Below are 25,157 nucleotides of genomic sequence, written 5' to 3'. Positions count from 1 at the left end.
GGAGAGGGAGAAACCTTATCCCTCTCTTACTGTTTCTCTTTCTGCCATCCTCTCTCTCCCTCTCCTTCTTTCCCTCTGTGATGATGAGAAATGAGTAGAAACATATTACCTCAATTACCTCGTACCCCTGTATATTGACCTGGTACCAGCACTCCTTGTATATAGCCTCATTATGGTTATTTTATTGTGTCACTTGTGTTATTTCCTTTTTTGCAAATGTTTCATACATTTGAACTCTGCATTGTTGGGAAAGTGGTCGTAAGTACGCATTTCACAGTAAAGTATACAGCTGTTGTATTCAGCAGGTGTCAAATACGTTTGATTTGATTTGACAGTGGTATCATTAGGTCAGGGGGAGAGACAGAAAGAACGAGAGGGGGAGATAGTGGGGGAGAGAGGGAGAAAGAGTGAGAGAAAGAGAGAGAGAGACACACACATACAGTGATTTTAATGCAGGGAAACAGAAAATCGCTATACCTTATTTTTACCAGAATGTCACCTGTGCAACTAGAGCAAACAAAACTCTAGATGACCTTTACTCCACACACAGAAATGCATACAAGGCCCTCCCTTTGGTAAATCTGACCATCTGAATCCTGCTTACAAGAAAAAACTCAAACAGAAAGTACAGAAGTGGTCCGATGAAGCAGATGCTAAACTACAGGACTGTTTCACAGGCACAGACTGGAATATGTTCCGGGATTCATCCGATAACATTGAGAAGTTTACAACATCAGTCACTGGCTTAATTAATAAGTGCATCGACGACGTCGTCTCCACAATGACTGTACGTACATATTCAACCCAAAAAGCCATAGATTACAGGCATCATCCACACTAAACTAAAGCTGCCGCTTTCAAGGAGCAGGACACTAATCCGGACGCTTATAAGAAGTCCTGCTACGCCTTCAGATAAGCCATCAAACAGGTAAAGCGTCAATACAGGACTAAAATCAAATCCTACTACACCGGCGCGGATACTCGCCAGACGTGGCAGGGCTTGCAAACTATCACGGATTACAATGTGACGCGAGCCTATCAGACGAGCTAAATGCCATCTATGCTCGCTTTGAGATAAGCAACACTGAACCATGCATGAGAGCACCAGCTGTTCCGGTCGACTGTGTGATCTCGCTCTCAGTAGCCGATGTGAGACCTTTAAACAGGTTAACATTCACAAGGCCACGGGGCCAGACGAATTACCAGGACCTGTACTCATAACATGTGCTGACCAGTTGGCGGGTGTAATTTTCAACCTCTCCCTGACCCAGTCTTTAATACCTATATGTTTCAAGCAGACCATCATAGTCCCTGTGCCCAAGAACACCAAAATAACCTGTCTAAATGACCAGTGGCGCAACTTTCATTTTTGACCCACCCCCAACTTTATTGCACGGTGATACTAAAAGCAGTGTACTTTAGGACAATATGGACGCCTCAGAGCAGTCGGGTAGGCTGTTAACCTTTTCACACAGCGGACAGGTTGTGTGAAGGCATAGCTTCTGAAAGGCACGGTGCTGCCGTCTGCAGCTGCTGTCTCTCCAAGTTGTAAAAGCAAGCAGAGCAGAAACTGGCTACTCTTAATTTGACTGATGTAGCTGGCAAGGTAACTGCTGTTTGACTTAACAGGAAAAAAAGTATTTATTCCCAGTGCTGATCTATTAGTGTAACTGGCATGTAACTTAAGCTACAGTAATGATTTGATTTGATTTGATTTGTATCATCCGCTCTCGACTGAGGTTCTGTCTGAAGAGAATGAACTAGCAAGCTAGTAGCTACCACTGCCAGTTCAGATGTAACACTAGTCTCTAGTTCTCTGTCAGGTAGCTGTTTCTAACAGCTGTTGTGTGTATGAAACAGCCTTTTTGTCCAGTTTCAATAGCAGTAAATTAACTTGGCTAGTTTACGGCAGATTATGTACCATTAGTGTTAGCCAAAAGTTGCCTAATGTTAGCTAGCTAGCTTTTATTTTTGCCTCAATCACACTAGACCTGAATCAAACAATGAAACCAGCAGCCAACTGATTTGAGTCAGCATAGCAATGTAGCGTTAATGACCTGTCCGTTTCCCTGGCTAATTCCCTACTTTTCACACTGCCACTGTATAAACAGCTCTACAGGCTACACTGTCATGGTGCACAGTCAGTACACAACACTATGCTCATCATGTCTTAGCAGACTCAGATGGTGACAGGTGTCCCAGCAGGGTCAAACAGCGAGGGAAGACCAGTCTATGGAGTTCAGGTGAATTTTGCAGTTTATTATAACAATCAGTGAATGGATAAAGTTCCATCTTGAGTTGATGGGTAGTCTACAGTCTGGGATATAGAAATAATGGTATTTTCAATTATTGAACCATTGATTCTACTCTTGGATAATATAATGTATGAATCTACACCAAGGTAATTATTTGCCATGCCTCATCTGAGCAGGATCAGAGATGAACATTTGCAGATGCAACACTTTATTCTCTCTGTGCAGCAAACACTGGCCAAGCCAGAACTTTCAAAGACTGAAACTATTTCAATATTTTAAGCCAGTCTGACAAACCTCAAGTTGATTTCCAAACGGTATCAATGGTTGATAGAGGCTCTTCCTGAAAAATGTGTGGAAGACCTGGGAGACACTGTTGATGATGATGAATGGATACAGATCTGATAGAATGCTCAGTCATGCTCAGACATAAATTACTGCAAATGAATCCATCCATAGAACATATTATATACCAGTGAAACTCGATATCATGCACTCAGAAATGTTATTCCTCTGCTGAAGGTGTATGTTATGGTCTTGTGAACGCTGGCTGAATTCCGTCAAAGAGTATGTTCTTTTACCTCAGCACATTTCCAAGCAAAGAAAAACAGGGAGTAGGCTCCCTGTTTTTCTTTGCTTGGAAATGTTGATACTGGAGACTGTTATCAGAAGAAACTGTGTAACCTACCATTTATTGTGGCTAAGAAATGCATTGCCATTAATTGGAAGGTTGGTTATCCTCCCACAATGTCACAATGGATGGCAGAAATGTCAAGTTATGTATCACTATATTTGATTTATTACAGGATTAAGGGTTTACTGTCTGGGTGTCTTATATGGATTAATGTACGACAAAAGTGGTCTGTATTGAAAACACGAGATTTTTTTAATCCAACAGTCGCAAATAGATTTTGTTCCATGGCACACGAGACACCTGTCTGATTTGCCCCTGTCTCAGTGGACTAAGACATTGAGGAGGCCACAGGGATGACATGGTCCAAGAATATGGGGGATTGTGGCTCAGATGCACAAGGCACGTCTCTCTCCAGAATGCGTTCTCTCCAGCCATTTCGTGGGTATTCATTGTTTCATAACTTTATTGTGTGCATTGTTTGCTGTTTCTATCAATTCCCCATTACATATATCACCAGTAGTAGCCTACATTTATCGTTAATTCCCATAATTTCTCATCTGCAATGTTTGTTTTGTTATGGTAATTTCGGTTCAATGCATTCAATATATCATTGTTATTGTGAAATGCTTTGAAAGGCTGGTCATGGCTCACATCGACACCATCATCCCAGACAACCTGTGTCCATCCGAGAGATCCTCAGAAGACGTAATCTCGTTTGCACTCCACACTACCCTCTCCCACCTGGATAAGAAGGACACCTATGTGAGAATGCTCTCTCTCTCTCTCTCTCTCTCTCTCTCTCTCTCTCTCTCTCTCTCTCTCTCTCTCTCTCTCTCTCTCTCTCTCTCTCTCTCTCTCTCTCTCTCTCTCTCTCTCTCTCTCATTACTGTAACACTACTACTGTAATACAAACCTGGAGAGCATTTTATTTCTATAGTACATTACTGGAAGTGGAACACAAGCCTACAGCAAACTAATGCCACACCTTACTGCCATAAAACAAAGTCCTAAATCTAACCTCACCACAACACACAACTCTGCCCTCAGCTCCTTCTGACTCAAACTCATTTGAGAGTAACGTGGGTGGTGGTGGGGTGTTGAAGAAAGAGTTGAGATGAGAGGGTAAGAGTTGGGAGACAGAAAGACATTAACAAAGTATAGTTTTGGCAAGTCGTTTAGGACATCTACTTTGTGCATGACACAAGTCATTTTTCCAACAATTGTTTACATACAGACTATTTCGCTTATAATTCAGTGGGTCAGAAGTGTACATACAATAAGTTGACTGCCTTTAAACAGCTTGAAAGAGGGAGGAGGAGAGATGAGAGAGAGAGAGAGAGAGAGAGAGAGAGAGAGAGAGAGAGAGAGAGAGAGAATAGGGGTGGGGGTTCCAGTTCGTCTGACAGTGTCGTCCCAGATGGAGGGAGCAGACAGACCGAAGACACAGAGCATGCTGGGTACCCCCAGTCACCACAGTGGTAGGGTGAGTCCTCCAAAGAGACACACACAATCACAAATCCATACAGATCCCTAGAGATCCACATAGGCCATAAAGTCACCTCCAGATGCTCCAACCCAGGACTCCCTAGTTCTACACCCTGACACAGCCCCCTGTCCTGGGCTTCATAGGACCCTCACCCCCTCTCCTCCCTTTCAGTCACCATGGAGATGGCTGCTAAGAGCTGATGTCGTGACGTCATCACTGTGCTGCAGTTGTCCGGTGACAACACTAGCAGGTGACAACAAGGTTCCGTTTTAGGACGACTATTGTTTTCACTATATATTTTACCTCTTGGGTATTCGAAAACATAATGTTAACTTTCACTGCTATACGGATGACACACAGCTGTACATTTCAATGAAACATGGTGAAGCCCCAAAATTGCCCTTGCTAGAAGCCTGTGTTTCAGACATAAGGAAGTGGATGGCTGCAAACGTTCTACTTTTAAACTCAGACAAAACAGAGACGCTTGTTATAGGTCCCAAGAAACAAAGAGATCTTCTGTTTAATCTGACAATTAATCTAAATGGTTGTGCAGTCGTCTCAAATAAAACTGTGAAGGACCTCGGAGTTACTCTGGACCCTGATCTCTCTTTTGACGATGATATCAAGACTGTTTTAAGGACAGCTTTTTTCCCATCTACGTAACATTGCAAAAATCAGAAACTTTCTGTCCAAAAATGATGCAGAAATATTTATCAATGCTTTTGTTACTTCTAGGTTCGACTACTGCAATGCTCTACCTTCCGGCTACCTGGATAAAGCACAAAATAAACGTCAGTTAGTGCTAAATACGGCTGCTAGCATCCTGACTAGAACCAAAAAATGTGATCATATTACTCCAGTGCTAGCCTCCCTACACTGGCTTCCTGTCAAGGCAAGGGCTGATTTCAAGGTTTTACTGCTAACCTACAAAGCATTACATGGGCTTGCTCCTACCTACAGTATCTCTCTGATTTGGTCCTGCCGTACATACCAACACGTACGCTATGGTCACAAGACGCAGGCCTCCTAATAGTCCCTAGAATTTCTAAGCAAACAGCTGGAGGCAGGGCTTTCTCCTATAGAGCCCCATTTTTATGGAATGGTCTGCCTACCCAAGTGAGAGACGCAAACTCGTTCTCAACCTTTAAGTCTTTACTGAAGACTCATCTCTTCAGTGGGTCACTCATGATTGAGTGTAGTCTGGCCCAGGAGTGTGAAGGTGAACGGAAAGGCTCTGGAGCAACGAACCGCCCTTGCTGTCTCTGCCTGGCCGGTTCCCCTCTTTCCACTGGGATTCTCTGCCTCTAACCCTATTACAGGGGCTGAGTCACTGGCTTACTGGTGCTCTTTCATGCCGTCCCTAGAAGGGGTGCGTCACTTGAGTGGGTTGAGTCACTGATGTGATCTTCCTATCTGGGTTGGCGCCCCCCCTTGGGTTGTGCCGTGGCGGAGATCTTTGTGGGCTATACTCGGCCTTGTCTCAGGATGGTAAGTTGGTGGTTGAAGATATCCCTCTAGTGGTGTGGGGGCTGTGCTTTGGCAAAGTGGGTGGGGTTATATCCTTCCTGTTTGGCCCTGTCCGGGGGTATCATCGGATGGGGCCACAGTGTCTCCTGACCCCTCCTGTCTCAGCCTCCAGTATTTATGCTGCAGTAGTTTATGTGTCGGGAAGCTAGGGTCAGTTTGTTATATCTGGAGTACTTCTCCTATCTTATCCGGTGACCTGTGTGAATTTAAGTATGCTCTCTCTAATTCTCTCTTTCTATCTTTCTTTCTCTCGGAGGAGGACCTGAGCCCTAGGACCAATGCTCAGCACTACCTGGCATTATGACCCCTTGCTGTCCCCAGTCCACCTGGCCGTGCTGCTGCTCCAGTTTCAACTGTTCTGCCTGCGGCTATGGAATGCTGACCTGTTCACCGGACGTGCTACCTGTCCCAGACCTGTTGTTTTCAACTCTCTAGAGACAGCAGGAGCGGTAGAGATACTTTTAATGATCGGCTATGAAAAGCCAACTGACATTTACTCCTGAGGTGCTGAATTGCTGCACCCTCGACAACTACTGTGATTATTATTATTTGACCATGCTGGTCATTTATGAACATTTGAACATTTTGGTCATGTTCTGTTATAATCTCCACCCGGCACAGCCAGAAGAGGACTGGCCACCCCTCATAGCCTGGTTCCTCTCTAGGTTTCTTCCTAGGTTTTGGCCTTTCTAGGGAGTTTTCCTAGCCACCGTGCTGCTACACCTGCATTGCTTGCTGTTTGGGGTTTTAGGCTGGGTTTCTGTACAGCACTTTGCGATATCAGCTGATGTACAAAGGGCTATATATATACATTTGATTTGATTTGAACAGCTGAGAACTAAGAGAAGAGATCAAATCAAATGAATTGGTTGCGTACACATATTTTGCAGATGTTATCTAAGGTGCAACAAAAATATCTGGCTCCAACAATGCAGAAATACCTAACAATATAAACAATACACACAACCCCACACCAATTTTTTTTTTTTGAAATATCAGAAAGGGCAATGTCAGAGTCTGGAATATAAATATACAGTACCAATCAAAGGTTTGCTCATTCCAGGGTTTTTCTTTATTTTACTATTTTCTACAACGTAGAATAATAGTGAAGACATCAAAACTATGAGATAACACATATGGAATCATGTTGTAACGAAAAAAGTATTAAACAAAAATATATGAAAAAAAATAATATATAAAGCATTTCTGCTGAAGCTAGTTGAGAGAATGCCAAGAGTGTGCAAAGCTGTCATCAAGGCAAAGGGTGGCTACTTTGAAGAATCTTGTCTAACACTTTTTTGGTTACTACATGATTCCATACAGTGGGGCAAAAAATTATTTAGTCAGCCACCAATTGTGCAAGTTCTCCCACTTAAAAAGATGAGAGAGGCCTGTAATTTTCATCATAGGTACACTTCAACTATGACAGACAAAATGAGAAGAAAAAAAATCCAGAAAATCACATTATGGTGGAAAATAGGTATTTGGTAAATAACAAAAGTTTATCTCAATGCTTAGTTATATACCCTTTGTTGGCAATGACAGAGGTCAAACGTTTTCTGTAAGTCTTCACAAGGTTTTCACACACTGTTGCTGGTATTTTGGCCTATTCCTCCATGCAGATCTCCTCTAGAGCAGTGACGTTTTGGGGCTGTTGCTGGGCAACACGGACTTTCAACTCCCTCCAAAGATTTTCTATGGGGTTGAGATCTGGAGACTGGCTAGGCCACTCCAAGACCTTGAAATGCTTCTCTCTCTCTCTCGCGCTCTCTCTTTGCTCTCTCTCTCTTTGCTCTCCCGCTCTGCTCTCTCTCTCTGCACTCTCTCTCTCTCTCTCTCTCTGCGCTCTCTCCCTCTCATTTTCTCTCTCTCTCTCTCTGCGCTCTCTCTGCGCTCTCTCTCTCTCTCTCTCTCATTCTCTCTCACTCTCTCTCTCTCTCATTCTCTCTCTCTCTCATTCTCTCTCTCTCTCTCATTCTCTCTCCCTCTCTTTCATTCTCTCTCTCTCTCTCTCTCTCTCTCCCTCTCTCTCTCTCTCTCTCTCTCTCATTCTCTCTCTTTCATTCTCTCTCTCTCTCTCTACTGTGTCCACTGAGCCATTTGGCAAGCCCTGAAACCTCATTGGATAACGCTGGGCAGGTCTCTTTTTCTCTGGCCCAAGTGGGGGGAAATGGCATGGCACAGTTTTAAGAAAACAGTCGCTTTCAAACTAGGGATTCCTTGGCTAATAGTCGCCAAAGTACCGGAGCTTGTCTTTAAGTCCTCTGCAGACACACAAACACCATGCAAACACACACACACACTAGCTCTGGTGCTAAATATAATATTTTCAGTAGTAGGATAAAGCAGATACAGTGTGTGTGTGTGTGTGTGTGTGTGTGTGTGTGTGTGTGTGTGTGTGTGTGTGTGTCCAGTCTGGGCAGGAGTCCATACCACTGTGTAGTCTGGGGAAACCACACTGACATCTGAAACACAGCCACAACTCAGACAGACACCCCCTCCTGTGGGTTAACCCTAACCTGCCCCGTGGGAGGGAAAGGGAGGCAGAGAGGGAGAGAAAGGTCTTAGAATGTGGTCCAATTGTACGTGTGTGTGTGTGTGTGTGTGTGTGTGTGTGTGTGTGATTGATTACGGCAGTCATAACCAACGTCCGTCCTGGTCAATTGCCACAATGTACTTGACCTGTTATCCTTAATTGAAAAGGGGAATCTTTCATCTAAAGGGAAAACGCTACCAATATTAGAAGACCAACCTAGACAAACAACATTTGAACCATGAAGCAAAGGGAGTCAACAGCCAGACCTCTGACTCCCAAATCGACCCCTAGCTATAGAGCTGATGAGATTGACTCTATCTAGGTTAAGCCTAAGTTATAGTCGTAGCTCACCAGCCAGGTCGCTCAAGATCCACTTTCAAGATCCATCCAGGTACCCAGGACGTCGGGAGATTCCTTCGAAACCAGCCACTAGGGGCAACGGTGAGCGCTATTACAATGAAGTAGGCTTGGGTTTTTCTAGGCGTTGTTGGCGGTGATGGACGTAAGCTGCGAGCTCTGGCTCTGATGGTCGCATGTTCAATCACAGTTATAGGCACTTGTTTCAACCCTATCCAAAACCGTAACCCTTAACCATTCGGAATTCATGCCTAAACTTAACCAGCAGTAAAACTCAGGGTGCAGCCGCAGCAGGAGGAGCAACCCAGGATGTCCAAAACACCTCGAAATTTGACGTTAGGAGCAACTTCGAAATCTGACATTTGGAGAAACGTGGACAAACATAGGAATCTGAAGTCAAATTGGTCAAACGGTGAGATCCTGTTGGGCTCACACACTTGTATTGCCCTCAGGTTGTGAGGATCAGTTCTTCAGTTCCACTGAACCTTTCTCTCTAACCTGGCTCTCAGAATAGACTTACAGTAGAGAATAGACAGAACAGTAGACTGAGCTACACTCTTAGAAAAAAAGGTTCCAAAATGGTTCTTCTGTTGTCCCATTGGAGAACCCTTTTTGGTTCCATGTATAACTTTTTTGGTCCCTGGGGAAAAGGTTCTACATGGAACCCAATAGGGATCTACCAGGAATCAAAAGGGTTCTACCTGGATCCAAAAAGGGCTATTCAAAAGATTATCCTATGGGGACAGCTGAAGAACCCTTTTAGGTTCTAGATAACATCTTTTTTTGTAAGAGTGTACAGTAGAGAATGAGAACATGATGTTGAAAAACACTCTGCTTTATCATGATAATGAGATACAGAAAACAATAGAGGACATCAAAGACATTATGTGACAAGAGAGAGAGAGATCAGCAAGAGAGAGAGAGAGAGATAGAGAGAGAGGGGGAGAGAGAGATCAGCAGGAGAGGGAGAGAGAGAGAGAGAGGGGGGATCAGCAGGAGAGAGAGAGAGCGAGCGAGAGAGAGAGACCAGCAGGAGAGAGAGAGAGAGATAGAGAGAGAGGGGGAGAGAGAGATCAGCAGGAGAGGGAGAGAGAGAGAGAGAGAGAGAGAGAGGGGGGATCAGCAGGAGAGAGAGAGAGAGAGAGAGAGAGAGAGAGAGAGAGAGAGAGAGAGACCAGCAGGAGAGAGAGAGAGAGATAGAGGGCAGAGAGATCAGCAGGATAGAGAGAGAGGGAGAGGGAGAGACCAGCAGGAGAGAGAGAGAGAGATAGAGGGCAGAGAGATCAGCAGGATAGAGAGAGAGGGAGAGGGAGAGAAGTAAAGAGAAAAGTAGTACAATTCCAAACACACACACACACACAGACACACACACAGACTCAGACTCAACAGTGTGGGTGACTGTACATCTGTCTCAGTGAATATGAGTGACTTATTTGGAACGAAACATCACATGAACATTTCCATTTCACTATTTCCCTAGAAAACAGGTACAGTTCCATTATACATATTTGACTGACTGGGAGTGACGGATCTTCAGATCTAAAGATGAGAGAATGTTTCTTGCTCATGCTGTGTTACATTTTTAGTGAGAGAGAGAGAGCTGGCAGCTGTATTCAGCAGATAGGCATTATAATGCCACACAGAAAAAGACAAAGAGAAGCAGAGAGAGATAGAGGAAGAGGAAGATAGGGAGAAAGCGGGAGAAGGGAGAAAAGGCAGCGAGCGCTGAATGATGTACATATGGGGTAGAAGAGAAAAGTGTCTGCAGGGGTTTGCTGGTCTCAGTTGAACTCTGCCTTCTCCAGTAGCTCTCTATCATAGCAGCTCTGTGTGTGTTTAGGGGAGATGGTTCGATGATCCACGCTCATGTAATGGGAAAGGGCAATTTCACACGGAGACTCCAATTTTTCATTTAAAATTTAGGCCAAACAAAAACCATTGATTTCAAAGTTCAACAAACCATACAACTCTATGGATTACTTTGAACAATTTACACCGAACATTTTATAAAACAAACACATTTACTCGAAGAACTGTGCAGTTGCACATGTTTGGTAACAAAGTTTCTGTAGAATCTCCATCCGTTTCTTTTGTGTCCATGTTTTCCAAAAACTCTGTTACATATCTGCTCTGAATGAAGACTCAACATGTCTGAAGAAAGAATGGGGTGTCAGCTATGACATGAGACCTTGACTTTGTCAAAATCTATTTTGGTCATTGAACAGTAAGTGAAGTGGATTTACACCCGGTGACAGAATTGCAGAAACAGAACTTCATCATGGGTCCCTGATCTGTACTACCCAGAAATGCATCATAATGGATATGATGGTAATTTTCTTCATGGTGATGTATCCTGAATAGGTACACAAAGGTAGAAATATGCAATATCCTCCTTTGCATATTTGGGTATTATTCTACACACAGGCTATTATTTTTTTATGAGCTCTTTAATGAGTACAGTATAGTTCAGTACAGTACAGTACAATACAGTACATTATAGTGTACTCAACTCTAGTGTGCTCTACTGTGTTCTGTACTGAACTCTACTCCATTCCACTCTACTGTACAGTATAGGACTGTAGTAAACTATACTCTACTTTACTGTACTTTTCTTTACTGTACTGTACTGTATTGTGCTCTACTGTACTGTATAGGACTGTAGTAAACTATACTCTACTTTACTGTACTGTACTGTGCTCTACTGTACTGTATAGGATTGTAGTAAACTATACTCTACTTTACTGTACTGTACTGTGCTCTACTGTACTGTATAGGACTGTAGTAAACTATACTCTACTTTACTGTACTGTACTGTATTGTGCTCTACTGTACTGTAACGTACGTACTGTACTTTATTCAATAGGGATGTGCATCTTTTCCTTTCAAGACGATTGGATATGTACATGAACGATACGTTTGTGTGTGTGCGTGTGTGTGTGTGCGTGTGTAAATGATGTATGTCTATGGTGTATGAACTTTCTCGGCACCTAAGCTGAGCCATAAGGGAGACTAGAAATCTACCACCCCACTACCACTATCAGATCACAGTTTGGTTCTGAAATCACCATCCCCCACTAATTAACTTGTCATTACCATTTACAAATTAGCTATGACATAGCCAATGAATATATAGCACAACTTTAGATTTCATCCCCATCTCAAAATCAAATGGTTTTGACCGTTTGGAAGTTTTTACTGCAAAGCAATGAGCCTCGCAAAGGTGATTGCTGTCCTCGTTATTAAATAATTAACTTTACCCTGTATATCTAAAATGAAACATATTACATTTTTTATTTAACCTTTATTTAGCTAGGCAAGTCAGTTAAGACAAAATTGTTATTTACAATGACGGCCTACCAAAAGGCAAAAGGCCTCCTGCGGGGACGGGGGCAGGGATTAAAATATATATATATCCACTACCGTTCAAAAGTTTGGGGTCACTTAGAAATGTCCTTGTTTTCCATGAAAACATACATGAAATTAGATGCAAAATGAATATACAAGGTTATAAATAATGATTTTTCTTTTTCTCCCCAATTGTTAGTAGACTATCTTGTCTCATCACTACAACTCCCATACAGGCTCGGGAGAGACGAAGGTCAAGAGCCATGCGTCCTCCGAAACACAACTCAACCAAGCCGCACTGCTTCTTAACACCGCACGCATCCAACCCGGAAGCCAGCCGCACCAATGTGTCGGAGGAAACACCGTACACCTAGCGACCTGGTCAGCGTGCACTGTGCCCGGCCTGCCACAGGAGTCACTAGTGCGCGATGAGACAAGGATATCCCTACCGGCCAAACCCTCCCTAACCCGGACTACGCTAGGCCAATTGTGTGTCGCCCCATGGACCTACCGGTCGGCTCTCGACAGAGCCTGGGCTCGAACTCAGAGTCCCTGGTGGCACAGCCTTAGACCACTGCGCAACCTGGGAGGCCCATAAATAATCATTTTTAGTTGAAATAATAATTGTGTCCTTCAAACTTTGCTTTCGTTAAAGAATCCTCCATTTGCAGCAATTACAGACTTGCAGACCTTTGGCATTCTAGTTGTCAATTTGTTGAGGTAATCTGAAGAGATTTCAGCCCATGCTCCCTGAAGCACCTCCCACAAGTTGGATTGGTTAGATGGGCACTTCTTACATACCATATGGTCAAGCTGCTCCCACAAGAGCTCAATAGGGTTGAGATCTGGTGGCTGTGATAGCCTTCCTTCTTCAAGATCCCTTTTACCCTGTACAAATATCCCACTTTAGCACCACCAAAGCACTCCCAGAACATCACATTGCTTCCATCATGCTTGACAGAAGGTGTCAAGCACTCCTCCAACATTTTTTAATTTTTTCTGCGTCTCATGAATGTTCTTCTTTGTGATCCGAACACTTCAAACTTAGATTTGTCTGTCCAGTGTCTGTGTTCTTTTGCCCATCTTAATTTTTTATTTTTATGGCCAGTTTCTTTGCAACTCTGCCTAGAAGACCAGCATCCCGGAGTCGCCTCGTCGCTGTTGATGTTGAGACTGGTGTTTTGCGGGTACTATTTAATGAAGCTGCCAGTTGAGGACTTGTGAGGCGTTTCTCAAACTAGACACTCTAATGTACTTGTCCTCTTGCTCAGTTGTGCACCGGGGCCTCCCACTCTTCTTTCTATTCTGGTTAGCGCCAGTTTGTGCTGTTCTGTGAAAGGTGTAGTACACAGCGGTGTACGAGATCCTCAGTTTCTTGGCGATTTCTCGCATGAAATAGCCTTCATTTCTCAGAACAAGAATAGACTGACGAGTTTCAGAAGAAAGGTCTTTGTTTCTGGCCATTTTGAGCCTCTATTCAAACCCACAAATGCTGTTGCTACAGATACTTAACTAGTCTAATGAAGGCCCATGGTATTGCTTCTTTAATCAGAACAACAGTTTTCAGCTGTGCTAACATTGTTGCAAAAGGGTTTTCTAATGATCAATTAGCCTTTCAAAATGATAAACTTGGATTAGCTAACAAAACGTGACATTGGAACACAGGAGTGATGGTTGCTGATAATGGGCCTCTGTACGCCATTAAAAATCTGCCGTTTCCAGCTACAAGAGTAATTTACAACATTAACAATGTCTACAGTGTATTTCTGATTAATTTGATGTTATTTTAATAGTCAAAAAAATGTGCTTTTCTTTTAAAAACATGGACATGAAAGCTTTGTTGTAGAGCGTTTAACACAAAATCCGTGGAGGGGCCAGCTGAGTATCATATGCATATAAATAGATGAGAGAGCTTCCTACTGCCTGAGCTATGTTGTTGATGTACATTGAGAAGAGTGAGGGGCCTAGGATCGAGCCTTGGGGTTCCTCGCGTTGGTTAGTGAGCAAAGCTGGGCAAAGTGTGCAGTTTGACTAGGCTACTGATATTGTCTGGGGTTGCTTGGCATGCAAAATTACTTGTAGATCAATGACTGTCAACACAGTTACTTGCAATTTGACACTGAAATGTGAGAGGTATTTTCAGAAGGTAGAAAGAATGTAATATGAGCAACAACAACAACCAAGTGAACCGGCCATGAATAGATATTCTGACCGATGCATGCTACATTTGGATCAGTTAAGGGGTCTGCAGACCGATGCACTTGTATCTTAAACATTTTAATCGGGACTGATGGGTATCCCGTAGTACTCTACTGTGCTCTACTGTAATGTACGTACTGTAATGTCTAAACTTGTGAAACATAGACGTCTATGATTGGTTCAGATTTAGTCCGGTCCGTACCAGGTCCAGATGTCTGTGGACATTGAAATCAAGTCTAGGGTGAACTGACCAAATTTGATAGATGGATGTCCGATGTCGGTAGGTGCTCACTGGTTGAGGATGCTGGTTACAGTAAATGGAAAGAGAGGGGGCTCATTGTTAGGTGGCAGTTAGAGCCGGGAGAAGTGACATTAATTGGAGAGAGAGAGAACGGAGTGAGAAGAGACAGAGTGAAAGGGTGAGAGAGAGAGAGAGAGGGAAGGAAGGAGATAGAGAAAGAGAGAGGGGGGGGTTGTCACACTTGCTTAGACCACCAGATGACAGAAAGAGAAAGACAACAGTTATCAGCTGAACATAATATTATGCCAGTGGAAGGGAGGACAATAGCAAGTGAACCAACTGTGGTCTGTGCCTACTATGATTTCCCATTGTAGCCAATTCAATTGCAGAAATGTTTGTTACAGATTTTTCTGAAATTCTGTTACCGTAAAAACATTACTAATTCATAGGTATACCTTAACTTGTTACTTCATTATCCTCCCTCCTCACGAGGGACATAAATTATTAAATATCTTAAAGATACAGCATGTGGGTTTTTGGTAATGGATTCAAGGCACAAGGCAATGTTTCTTCAACTTAAAAAATGTAGAAAAATATTTTCCTAAATTAAATATGTGTTGATATTAGTCTGCTGGTCTTTACTACAACATGATTTTGTTTTGGTTTATTTCTAATATATTTTAAGACTTTTTCTGGTAGATGTTTTATAAGACCTCTTTTCCATCTGTTTGACAAGAAATCAAAGCCTTTGCTTGTTCATATTTTTTATGATGGAAAATGATTATATGCCTTAATTTCTCAAAAGTATAGACTCTTATTTTTCATTTGACCCCCAATTTGACATGTTCCTATGAACTTGTTGGTGAACATGGGTCCTTTTACATGGAAATTACAGTAACATTGTCTGAGACCTTAAAACGTGTGTTAGCTCCCCGATTAAATTCCTAGGCTTTATCTCAGACATACAGTTGAAGACGGATGATTACATACACCTTAGCCAAATACATTGAAACTCAGTTTCACAATTCCTGACATTTAATCCTAGTAAAAATTCCCTGTCTTAGGTCAGTTAGGATCACCACTATATTTTAAGAATGTGAAATGTCAGAATAATAGTAGAGAGAATGATTTATTTCAGATTTTATTTCTGTCATCACATTCCCAGTGGGTCAGAAGTTTACATTACACTCAATTAGTATTTGGTAGCATTGCCTTTAAAATGTTTAACTTGGGTCAGATGTTTCGGGTAGCCTTCCACAAGCTGGGTAGCCCTCCACAAGCGTTTCGGGTAGCCTTCCACCCAATAAGTTTGGTGAATTTTGGGCCATTCCTCCTGACAGAGCTGGTGTAACTGAGTCAGGGTTGTAGGCCTCCTTGCTTGCACACGCCTTTTCAGTTCTGCCAAACATTTTCTATTGGATTGATGTCAGGGCTTTGTGATGGCCACTCCAATACCCCCTTAAGCTATTTTGCCACAACTTTGGAAGTATGCTTGGGGTCATTGTCCATTTGGAAGACCCATTTGCGACCAAGCTTTAACTTCCTGACTGATGTCTTGAGATGTTGCTTCAATATATCCACAAAATTTCCTCCCGCGTGATGCCATCTATTTTGTGAAGTGCACCAATCCCTCCTGCTGCAAAGCACCACCACAACATGATGCTGCCACCCCGTGCTTCACGGTTGGGATGGTGTTCTTCGGCTTGCAAACCTCTCCCTTTTTCCTCCAAACATAACAATGGTCATTATGGCCAAACAGTTAAATTTTTTGTTTCACCAGACCAGAGGACATTTCACCAAAAAGTACGATCTTTGTCCCCATGTGCAGTTGCAAATCGTAGACTGGCTTTTTTTATAGAGGTTTTGGAGCGGTGGCTTCTTCCTTGCTGAGCGGCTTTTCAAGTTGTGTCGATATAGGACTCGTTTTACTGTGGATATAGATACTTTTGTACCTGTTTCCTCCCACATCTTCACAAGGTCCTTTGCTGTTGTTCTGGGATTGATTTGCACTTTTCGCAACAAAGTATGTTCATCTCTAGGAGACAGAACGCGTCTCCTTCCTGAGCGGAATGAAGGCTGCATGGTCCCATGGTGTTTATACTTGCGTACTATTGTTTGTACAGATGAACGTGGTACCTTCAGGTGTTTGGAAATTGCTCCCAAGGATGAACCAGACTTTTGGAGGTCTCGGCTGATTTCTGATGATGTCAAGCAAATAGGCACTGAGTTTAGGTAGGCCTTGAAATACATCCACAGGTACACCTCCAATTGACTCAAATTATGTCAATTAGCCTATCAGAAGCTTCTAAAGACATGACATAATTTTCTGGAATTTTCCAAGCTGTTTTAAGGCACAATCAACTTAGTGTATGTAAACTTCTGACCCACTGGAATTGTGATACAGTGAATTATAAGTGAAATCTGTCTGTAAACAATTGTTAGAAAAATTACTTGTGTCATGCACAAAGTAGATGTCCTAACCGACTTGCTAAAACTATAGTTTGTTAATAAGACATTTGTGGAGTGGTTGAAAAACGAGTTTTACTGACTCCAACCTAAGTGTATGTAAACTTCCAACTTCAACTGTAGTACTGTGCACACAAATAGGCCTATTTTTTTTCTCCCTGCTCAATAAGAGATTACCAAACCATGTGAATTTGAGGTTGGGTGACGATAGGTTAGGACAGGCTGGTTTGGTAAGAGGCCACTAGTCTCTCTGTCAAGCTGCTCAGATTGAATGAGTCTCTCTGGATAAACATCACTTCACCTCGCACTGAGATAGAGAGAGATCCCCAGGCCTCCTGAAGAAACGGAGGTTTAATTTCCAGCAGGATAATCATCAGCATCACTCAACCAGGCAGAGAGAGGGATGGAGGGAGAGAGAGGCTCTAAAGATGATGGACTCTCCATTTCCCTTTACACGCACAGAGATATAGCCAATTACACACACACTGCATCTCAAAGCACAGAGAGGAGATAGCCAATTCCAGGCACTGGCAGGCAGAGTACAGAGAAGAGGTTTTAAATTCTCCGTCAGGACTATGGAACTCTGCTAAGCTGCAACCTGAGCGGAGGTGTGTGTGTGTGTGTGGGGGGTAGCAACTAAATTAGGCTAATCAGCCTGATCAACGACATAATTTCCACATTTCCTTTGGCAATGTCTCTCTGTTTGAAAGGACTTATATCTCATAGCTCTGACACCTCTCTCTCTCTTCTTCTCTAGCCTTCTCTCCATCACTCCTGTTTTTTCTGTCTCTGTCTCTCCCGCTCTCTTCCTGTAGACTAAACAGAGAGAAAGCAGACCCTGGTCGCAACAGGATGTGGCACACTGCTCTCACACACGCACAGAGAGAGAGAGAGAGAGAGAGAGAGAGAGAGAGAGAGAGAGAGAGAGAGAGAGAGAGAGAGAATGAGAGAGTGAGAGATGTTTCCACTATATACGAGAGATGCTTCCATGATATAGCCTAATCCCTCAGAAAGTGTTCCACAGGAGACCATTAACACTTGATGTTCATAACAGTTTAGACCTGGAGGATGAATAACCATGTCTGGGACTTGAAGTCTCATGTTAGATCCTGTGATAATACATCAGGCTTTGGCTCAGTGGGCTGACACATTCTTGAGTTGCACAGAGAGGTGATCTGGTCAGTCACATTGGTAACAGATAATTTCTTATTATCCTCTCCTCCGTGTCTGAATTCATTTTCCAGCACTAGGCCAGCCGCCAGACCTGACTTCTTACCCTCATCTCCATACTAACAATGGTAGGGGGTTAACTGTGTGTGTGTGTGTGTGTGTTTCTGTGTGTGTTTCTGTGTGTGTGTGTGTGTGTGTGTGTGTGTGTGTGTGTGTGTGTGTGTGTGTGTGTGTGTGTGTGTGTGTGTTGTGGCGGGATGGGAGTTAACCCTTAACTTCTTAGTGATCCCTTCGCACGCCAAATACGTTAATACTCATAATAATAATTCATAAATCATACAAGTGTTACACATGGGTTTAAAGATTAAATTCTTGTTAATCCAGCCACAGTGTCAGATTTCAAAAAGGCTTTACGGTGAAAGCAAACCATGTTATTATCTGAGGACAGCACCCCATCAAACATACACATGAAAATCATAATTCAACCCGCCAGGCACAACACAAAGCTCAGAAATAACGATATAATTCATGCCTTACCTTTGAAGAGCTTCTTCTGTTGGTACTCCAATATGTCCCATAAACATCACAAATGGTCCTTTTGTTCGATAAATCCTGTCGTTATATATCCAAAATGTCCATTTATTTGTCTTGTATAATTCAGAAAATACACCGGTTCCAACTCGCGCAACATGACTACACATTATCTAATTAGTTACCTGTAAACTTGATCCAAACATTTCAAAAAACTTTCCTAGTCCAACTTTCGGTATTTTTAAATGTAAATAATCAATAAAATTGAAGACGGAATAAACTGTGTTCAATACCGGAGGAAAACAAAGTGGAGCGAGCTTTCAGGTCACGCGCCCCAACCACAACAGTACATTTCACTCGACCCTCGTTAATAATATGCATATCCTAGGTTTTCTGGGCCTGAGTAGCAGGCAGTTTGGGCACACTTTTCATCCGGATGTGAAAATAGTGCTCCCGAGCCTGAAGAAGTTTTTAACCCCATGGGAATAGCAGCCAAGCTGAAAGCTTGTTTAGCCCACAACACCCCATCTAGGCCAATAAACCCATCTGCATCTCCACCCCCAGCCTATACACACACATCTGCATCTCCAACCCCAGCCTATATACTATCTGCATCTCCACCCCCAGCCTATATACTATCTGCATCTCCACCCCCCGCCTATAGACTATCTGCATCTCCACCCCCCAGCCTATATACTATCTGCATCTCCACCCCCAGCCTATATACTATCTGCATCTCCACCCCGAGCCTATACACACACATCTGCATCTCCACCCCCATGCCTACACACTATCTGCATCTCCACCCCCCAGCCTGTATACTATCTGCATCTCCACCCCAGCCTATATACTATCTCCATCTCCACCCCCCCCACCTATACACTATCTGCATCTCCACCCCCAGCCTATACACTATCTGCATCTCCACCCCCAGCCTATATACTATCTGCATCTCTACCCCCTGCCTATAAACTATCTGCATCTCCACCCCCAGCCTATACACTATCTGCATCTCCACCCCCAGCCTATACACTATGTGCATCTCCACCCCCAACCTATATACTATCTGCATCTCCACCCCCAGCCTATACACACACATCTGCATCTCCACCCCCATGCCTACACACACATCTGCATCTCCACCTCCCAGCCTATATACTATCTGCATCTCCACCCCTGCCTATATACTATCTGCATCTCCACCCCCAGCCTATATACTATCTGCATCTCCACCACCCCCACCTATATACTATCTGCATCTCCACCCCCAGCCTATATACTATCTGCATCTCCACCCCCAGCCTATATACTATCTGCATCTCCACCCCAGCCTATATACTATCTGCATCTCCACCCCCAGCCTATATACTATCTGCATCTCCACCCCCAGCCTATATACTATCTGCATCTCCACCACCCCCACCTATATACTATCTGCATCTCCACCCTCCAGCCTATATATACTATCTGCATCTCCACCCCCAGCCTATATACTATCTGCATCTCCACCCCCTGCCTATACACACACATCTGCATCTCCACCCCCAGCCTATATACTATCTGCATCTCCACCCCCAGCCTATATACTATCTGCATCTCCACCCCAGCCTATATACTATCTGCATCTCCACCCCCAGCCTATATACTATCTGCATCTCCACCCCCAGCCTATATACTATCTGCATCTCCACCCCCTGCCTATACACACACATCTGCATCTCCACCCCCAGCCTATATACTATCTGCATCTCCACCCCCAGCCTATATACTATCTGCATCTCCACCCCAGCCTATATACTATCTGCATCTCCACCCCCAGCCTATATACTATCTGCATCTCCACCCCAGCCTATATACTATCTGCATCTCCACCCCCAGCCTATATACTATCTGCATCTCCACCACCCCCACCTATATACTATCTGCATCTCCACCCTCCAGCCTATATATACTATCTGCATCTCCACCCCCAGCCTATATACTATCTGCATCTCCACCCCCCTGCCTATACACACACATCTGCATCTCCACCCCCAGCCTATATACTATCTGCATCTCCACCCCCAGCCTACACACTATCTGCATCTCCACCCCCAGCCTACACACTATCTGCATCTCCACCCCAGCCTATACACACACATCTGCATCTCCACCCCCATGCCTACACGCTATCTGCATCTCCACCCCCCGCCTATATACTATCTGCATCTCCACCCCCAGCCTATATACTATCTGCATCTCCACCCCCAGCCTATACACTATCTGCATCTCCACCCCCAACCTATATACTATCTGCATCTCCACCCCCAGCCTATACACTATGTGCATCTCCATCCCCAGCCTATATACTATCTGCATCTCCACCCCCCAGCCTATACACTATCTGCATCTCCACCCCCAGCCTAAACACTATCTGCATCTCCACCCCCAGCCTATACACTATCTGCATCTCCACCCCCAACCTATATACTATCTGCATCTCCACCCCCAGCCTATACACTATGTGCATCTCCATCCCCAACCTATATACTATCTGCATCTCCACCCCCAGCCTATAACTATATGCATTTCCACCCCCAGCCTATATACTATCTGCATCTCCACCCCCAGCCTATATACTATCTGCATCTCTACCCCCAGCCTATATACTATCTGCATCTCCACCCCCAGCCTGCACACTATCTGCATCTCCACCCATAGCCTATACACTATGTGCATCTCCACCCCCAACCTATATACTATCTGCATCTCCACCCCCAGCCTATAAACTATCTGCATCTCCACCCCCAACCTATATACTATCTGCATCTACACCCCCAGCCTATACACTATCTGCATCTCCACCCCCAGCCTATATACTATCTGCATCTCCACACCCCAGCCTATACACTATCTGCATCTCCACCCCAGCCTATACACTATCTGCATCTCCACCCCCGGCCTATAAACTATCTGCATCGCCACCCCCAGCCTTCATACTATCTGCATCTCCACCCCCAGCCTATACACTATGTGCATCTCCACCCCCAGCCTATATACTATCTGCATCTCCACCCTCCAGCCTATATACTATCTGCATCTCCACCCCCAACCTATATACTATCTGCATCTCCACCCCCAGACTATACACTATCTGCATCTCCACCCCCAGCCTACACACTATCTGCATCTCCACCCCCAGCCTATACACACACATCTGCATCTCCACCCCATGCCTACACGCTATCTGCATCTCCACCCCCCGCCTATAGACTATCTGCATCTCCACCCCCAGCCTATATACTATCTGCATCTCCACCCCCCAGCCTATACACACATATCTGCGTCTCCACCCCCCATCTATACACTATCTGCATCTCCACCCCCCAGCCTTCATACTATCTGCATCTCCACCCCCAGCCTATACACTATGTGCATCTCCACCCCCAGCCTATATACTATCTGCATCTCCACCCTCCAGCCTATATACTATCTGCATCTCCACCCCCAACCTATATACTATCTGCATCTCCACCCCCAGACTATACACTATCTGCATCTCCACCCCCAGCCTACACACTATCTGCATCTCCACCCCCAGCCTATACACACACATCTGCATCTCCACCCCCATGCCTACACGCTATCTGCATCTCCACCCCCCGCCTATAGACTATCTGCATCTCCACCCCCCAGCCTATATACTATCTGCATCTCCACCCCCAGCCTATACACACATATCTGCGTCTCCACCCCCATCTATACACTATCTGCATCTCCACCCCCAGCCTATACACTATCTGCATCTCCACCCCAGCCTATATACTATGTGCATCTCCACCCCCCAGCCTGTACACCCCTCTCTTTTTGTTCTGCATTTCTCTCCCTTTTTCTCTCTCCCTCTCTCCCACTATAAGTCTCTCTCTCTCTCTTCATACAAGTACAAAAATACTATATTGTTGTATGTGTGTATTACATCAGGCCAGCCAGCAATGTATACTATGTCTCTGCCAGACAGCCATAGGTCCTGTCAGTCAGTTTATTACCATGCAAGATTAGCCAGAATCAACAACCAGACACTCATTACGTTACAGATTCCCTTTACCAATACTTCATTAATACCACATGAATACTGCATTAATACTTCATTATGACCACATTAATACTGCATGTGTCTGGCTCCCCTCAATGGGCTCTCCATATCATAGGCCCTCCCTGTGCGACTGTGTGTGTGTGTGTGTGTGTGTGTGTGCTTGTGTCAGCAAAGACAAAAGGTTCCCTCTGAATCCTCCCTGCTCTTCATCCTTCAAACTGAAGCAGCCACACACACACACACATATATATACAAACAGTCACACACACATACACACACTAAATGAGATTCCTGCTCCTTAATAAATGTTGAGGGTGTCTTTGCCAGAGTGTGAGTGCTCAGATGAATAAAGCACAGCTACGCCTAGCTGTCTAGTCTGAAGGAGACATCTTAAACTAACACATCGAGAGAGAGAGAGAGAGAGAGAGAGATGGTTGCCTCAGAGCATTCCACACATCTACGATCAGTGTTTAGATTCTACTGCTTCTGCTGGTGGCTCTGGCAGGTCTGCTGGCTGCACCCCACCAGACACTCTGTCTCTCAGTCCTAGACTGTCCGTATGTTCAATAGTCACCCTGCTCCCCTTCAGTGGACTGGGAAGTATGAGAAGAAGAAACACTGGTATGTTAATAATTTATTTTTATTTTTTATTTAACCTTTATTTTACTAGGAAAGTCCGTTAATAACAAATTTTTATTTACAATGATGGCCTACCCCGGCCAAAGCTGGGCCAATTTAGCGCCACCTTATGGGACTCCCAATCATGGCCGGATGTGATAAAGCCTGGAATCGAACCAGGGACTGTAGTGACGCCTCTTGCACTGAGATGCAGTCCCTTAGATGCTGCACTACTTGGGAGCCGGAACTCACAATCAAAGAGGATTGTGAGTTACATTTTGTATACTATGTACACTAATTGGGCCAAAGACATGACATGGCATGACATGAACCTTTTCAAACAAACAAACATAATGGGCCCATACATCTGTTATCATATTAAATCAAACTAGACTGTGTATAAGGAAGAACCCCAACATCCAACCATGTCATTGTTCTGGCTGCTTTGTTCAGTCTATGTTATGAAACATGCTATACTGCTGCAGCTCTAGACTACACAGCCAGCCAATGAGGTAACTAAACCATTTCTGTCTACACCTGGCTTGTCTGTCAAGCAACAACATGAATAGCACAGGTGAAGTACTCTCTCTTTCCATTATTCCCCACCCCCTCTCTCCCTCCCTCTATAATTGTCTTTAGCTGCAGGGGCCAGGGGTGGATATCACTGATGTCTTTCAGCACTTTATTGTATTTAACATTGAGGTGCTTTCTTTTCTTCCTGATGTCACATTAGATTTCCCAAACAGATTCCCAGCTATAATGCAATATCACCCCCCACACATGTTTACAGCAACTCTGTTCTGGAGGACTCCAGCCAAGGAACATTCTGTACAGCAAGTTGGCAGCCAACCAGCCCAAATACTACGTCAGATTAGACCGTAGCAGAGCCACGTACCTTGACCGGGGGGCTTCGTGTGGCCACCGGCAGGTCCCTGATCCCACTGCCCGGGGGAGAGGCGCTGATCCCGGCTGCACAGCCCTGAGACCGCCCGCCTCCCACCAGGGACTGCCTGGTACTGCCTCCATTCCGTGGCCGCTGTTTGATCCCGTCCAGCAGACGGACCAGCAAGATATTCGCGGGAAGATCATCCACCTCACAGCCGACTAGGATGCGACATTCTGGGCATCTCAGTTCGTTCCTGGAGCTGACTATGTTCTCCAAGCAGCGGCGACAGAAGGTGTGTTGGCAAGGCAGGACTTTAGCTGTAGTGTCCAGCCGCTCCAAACACACTGAACACTCCAATAGATCCAACAGAGACGACTCGTCCATCTCACACTGCGTTATTAATGACGTTAACCGAGTGCGTGTTGGTTTCTTGTTGCGCGTGTAATGCACCAGAAACTGAAGAATGCATATCGGCGTAAGGCTGTTTAAAAGCACAATTTCCCACAACAGAGCCCGTGCAGGGAACCAGGCAGCCCCTCTCGCTCTCTCTTCTATTTCTCCTCGCACTCTCTCTCTCTTTGCTTGCTCGCACAGCTGTGCAGAATGCAGTGAGGTCACGCTCTGCTGTGCAATTTCCCACAACGAAGCCCATGCAGGCAACCAGGCAGCCCCTCTCGCTCTCTTCTTTCTCTCTCTCTCTGTGTGTGTGTGTGTGTGTGTGTGTGTGTGTGAGAGTGTGATGTTACTGTTATTCTATGGGGATGAACAGAGTGTGGAATGCATTCAAGTGGTATAATGCAACACAGATTATCCCCAAAACCTGTCACCATCTCTGAT

General features: G+C 44.4%; 1 protein-coding gene across 1 annotated transcript in view; it reads right to left on the bottom strand.

The window, feature by feature from the left end:
- LOC115129168 (E3 ubiquitin-protein ligase SH3RF3-like) overlaps positions 1-24,893 on the bottom strand; it is a 75,612-nt gene extending 50,719 nt beyond the window's left edge. Inside the window, exon 1 of the mRNA XM_065018073.1 lies at positions 24,330-24,893. Within this exon, the coding sequence (XP_064874145.1) occupies positions 24,330-24,704 (375 nt within the window). The 5' untranslated portion in view covers positions 24,705-24,893. The remainder of the gene's footprint in view (positions 1-24,329) is intronic.
- Between the last annotated feature and the right edge of the window lie 264 nt (positions 24,894-25,157).

Source organism: Oncorhynchus nerka, linkage group LG1 (genome assembly GCF_034236695.1).
Source record: "Oncorhynchus nerka isolate Pitt River linkage group LG1, Oner_Uvic_2.0, whole genome shotgun sequence".
In the NCBI taxonomy this organism is placed as follows: domain Eukaryota; kingdom Metazoa; phylum Chordata; class Actinopteri; order Salmoniformes; family Salmonidae; genus Oncorhynchus; species Oncorhynchus nerka.
This window is presented reverse-complemented; position numbering and strand designations above follow the sequence as displayed.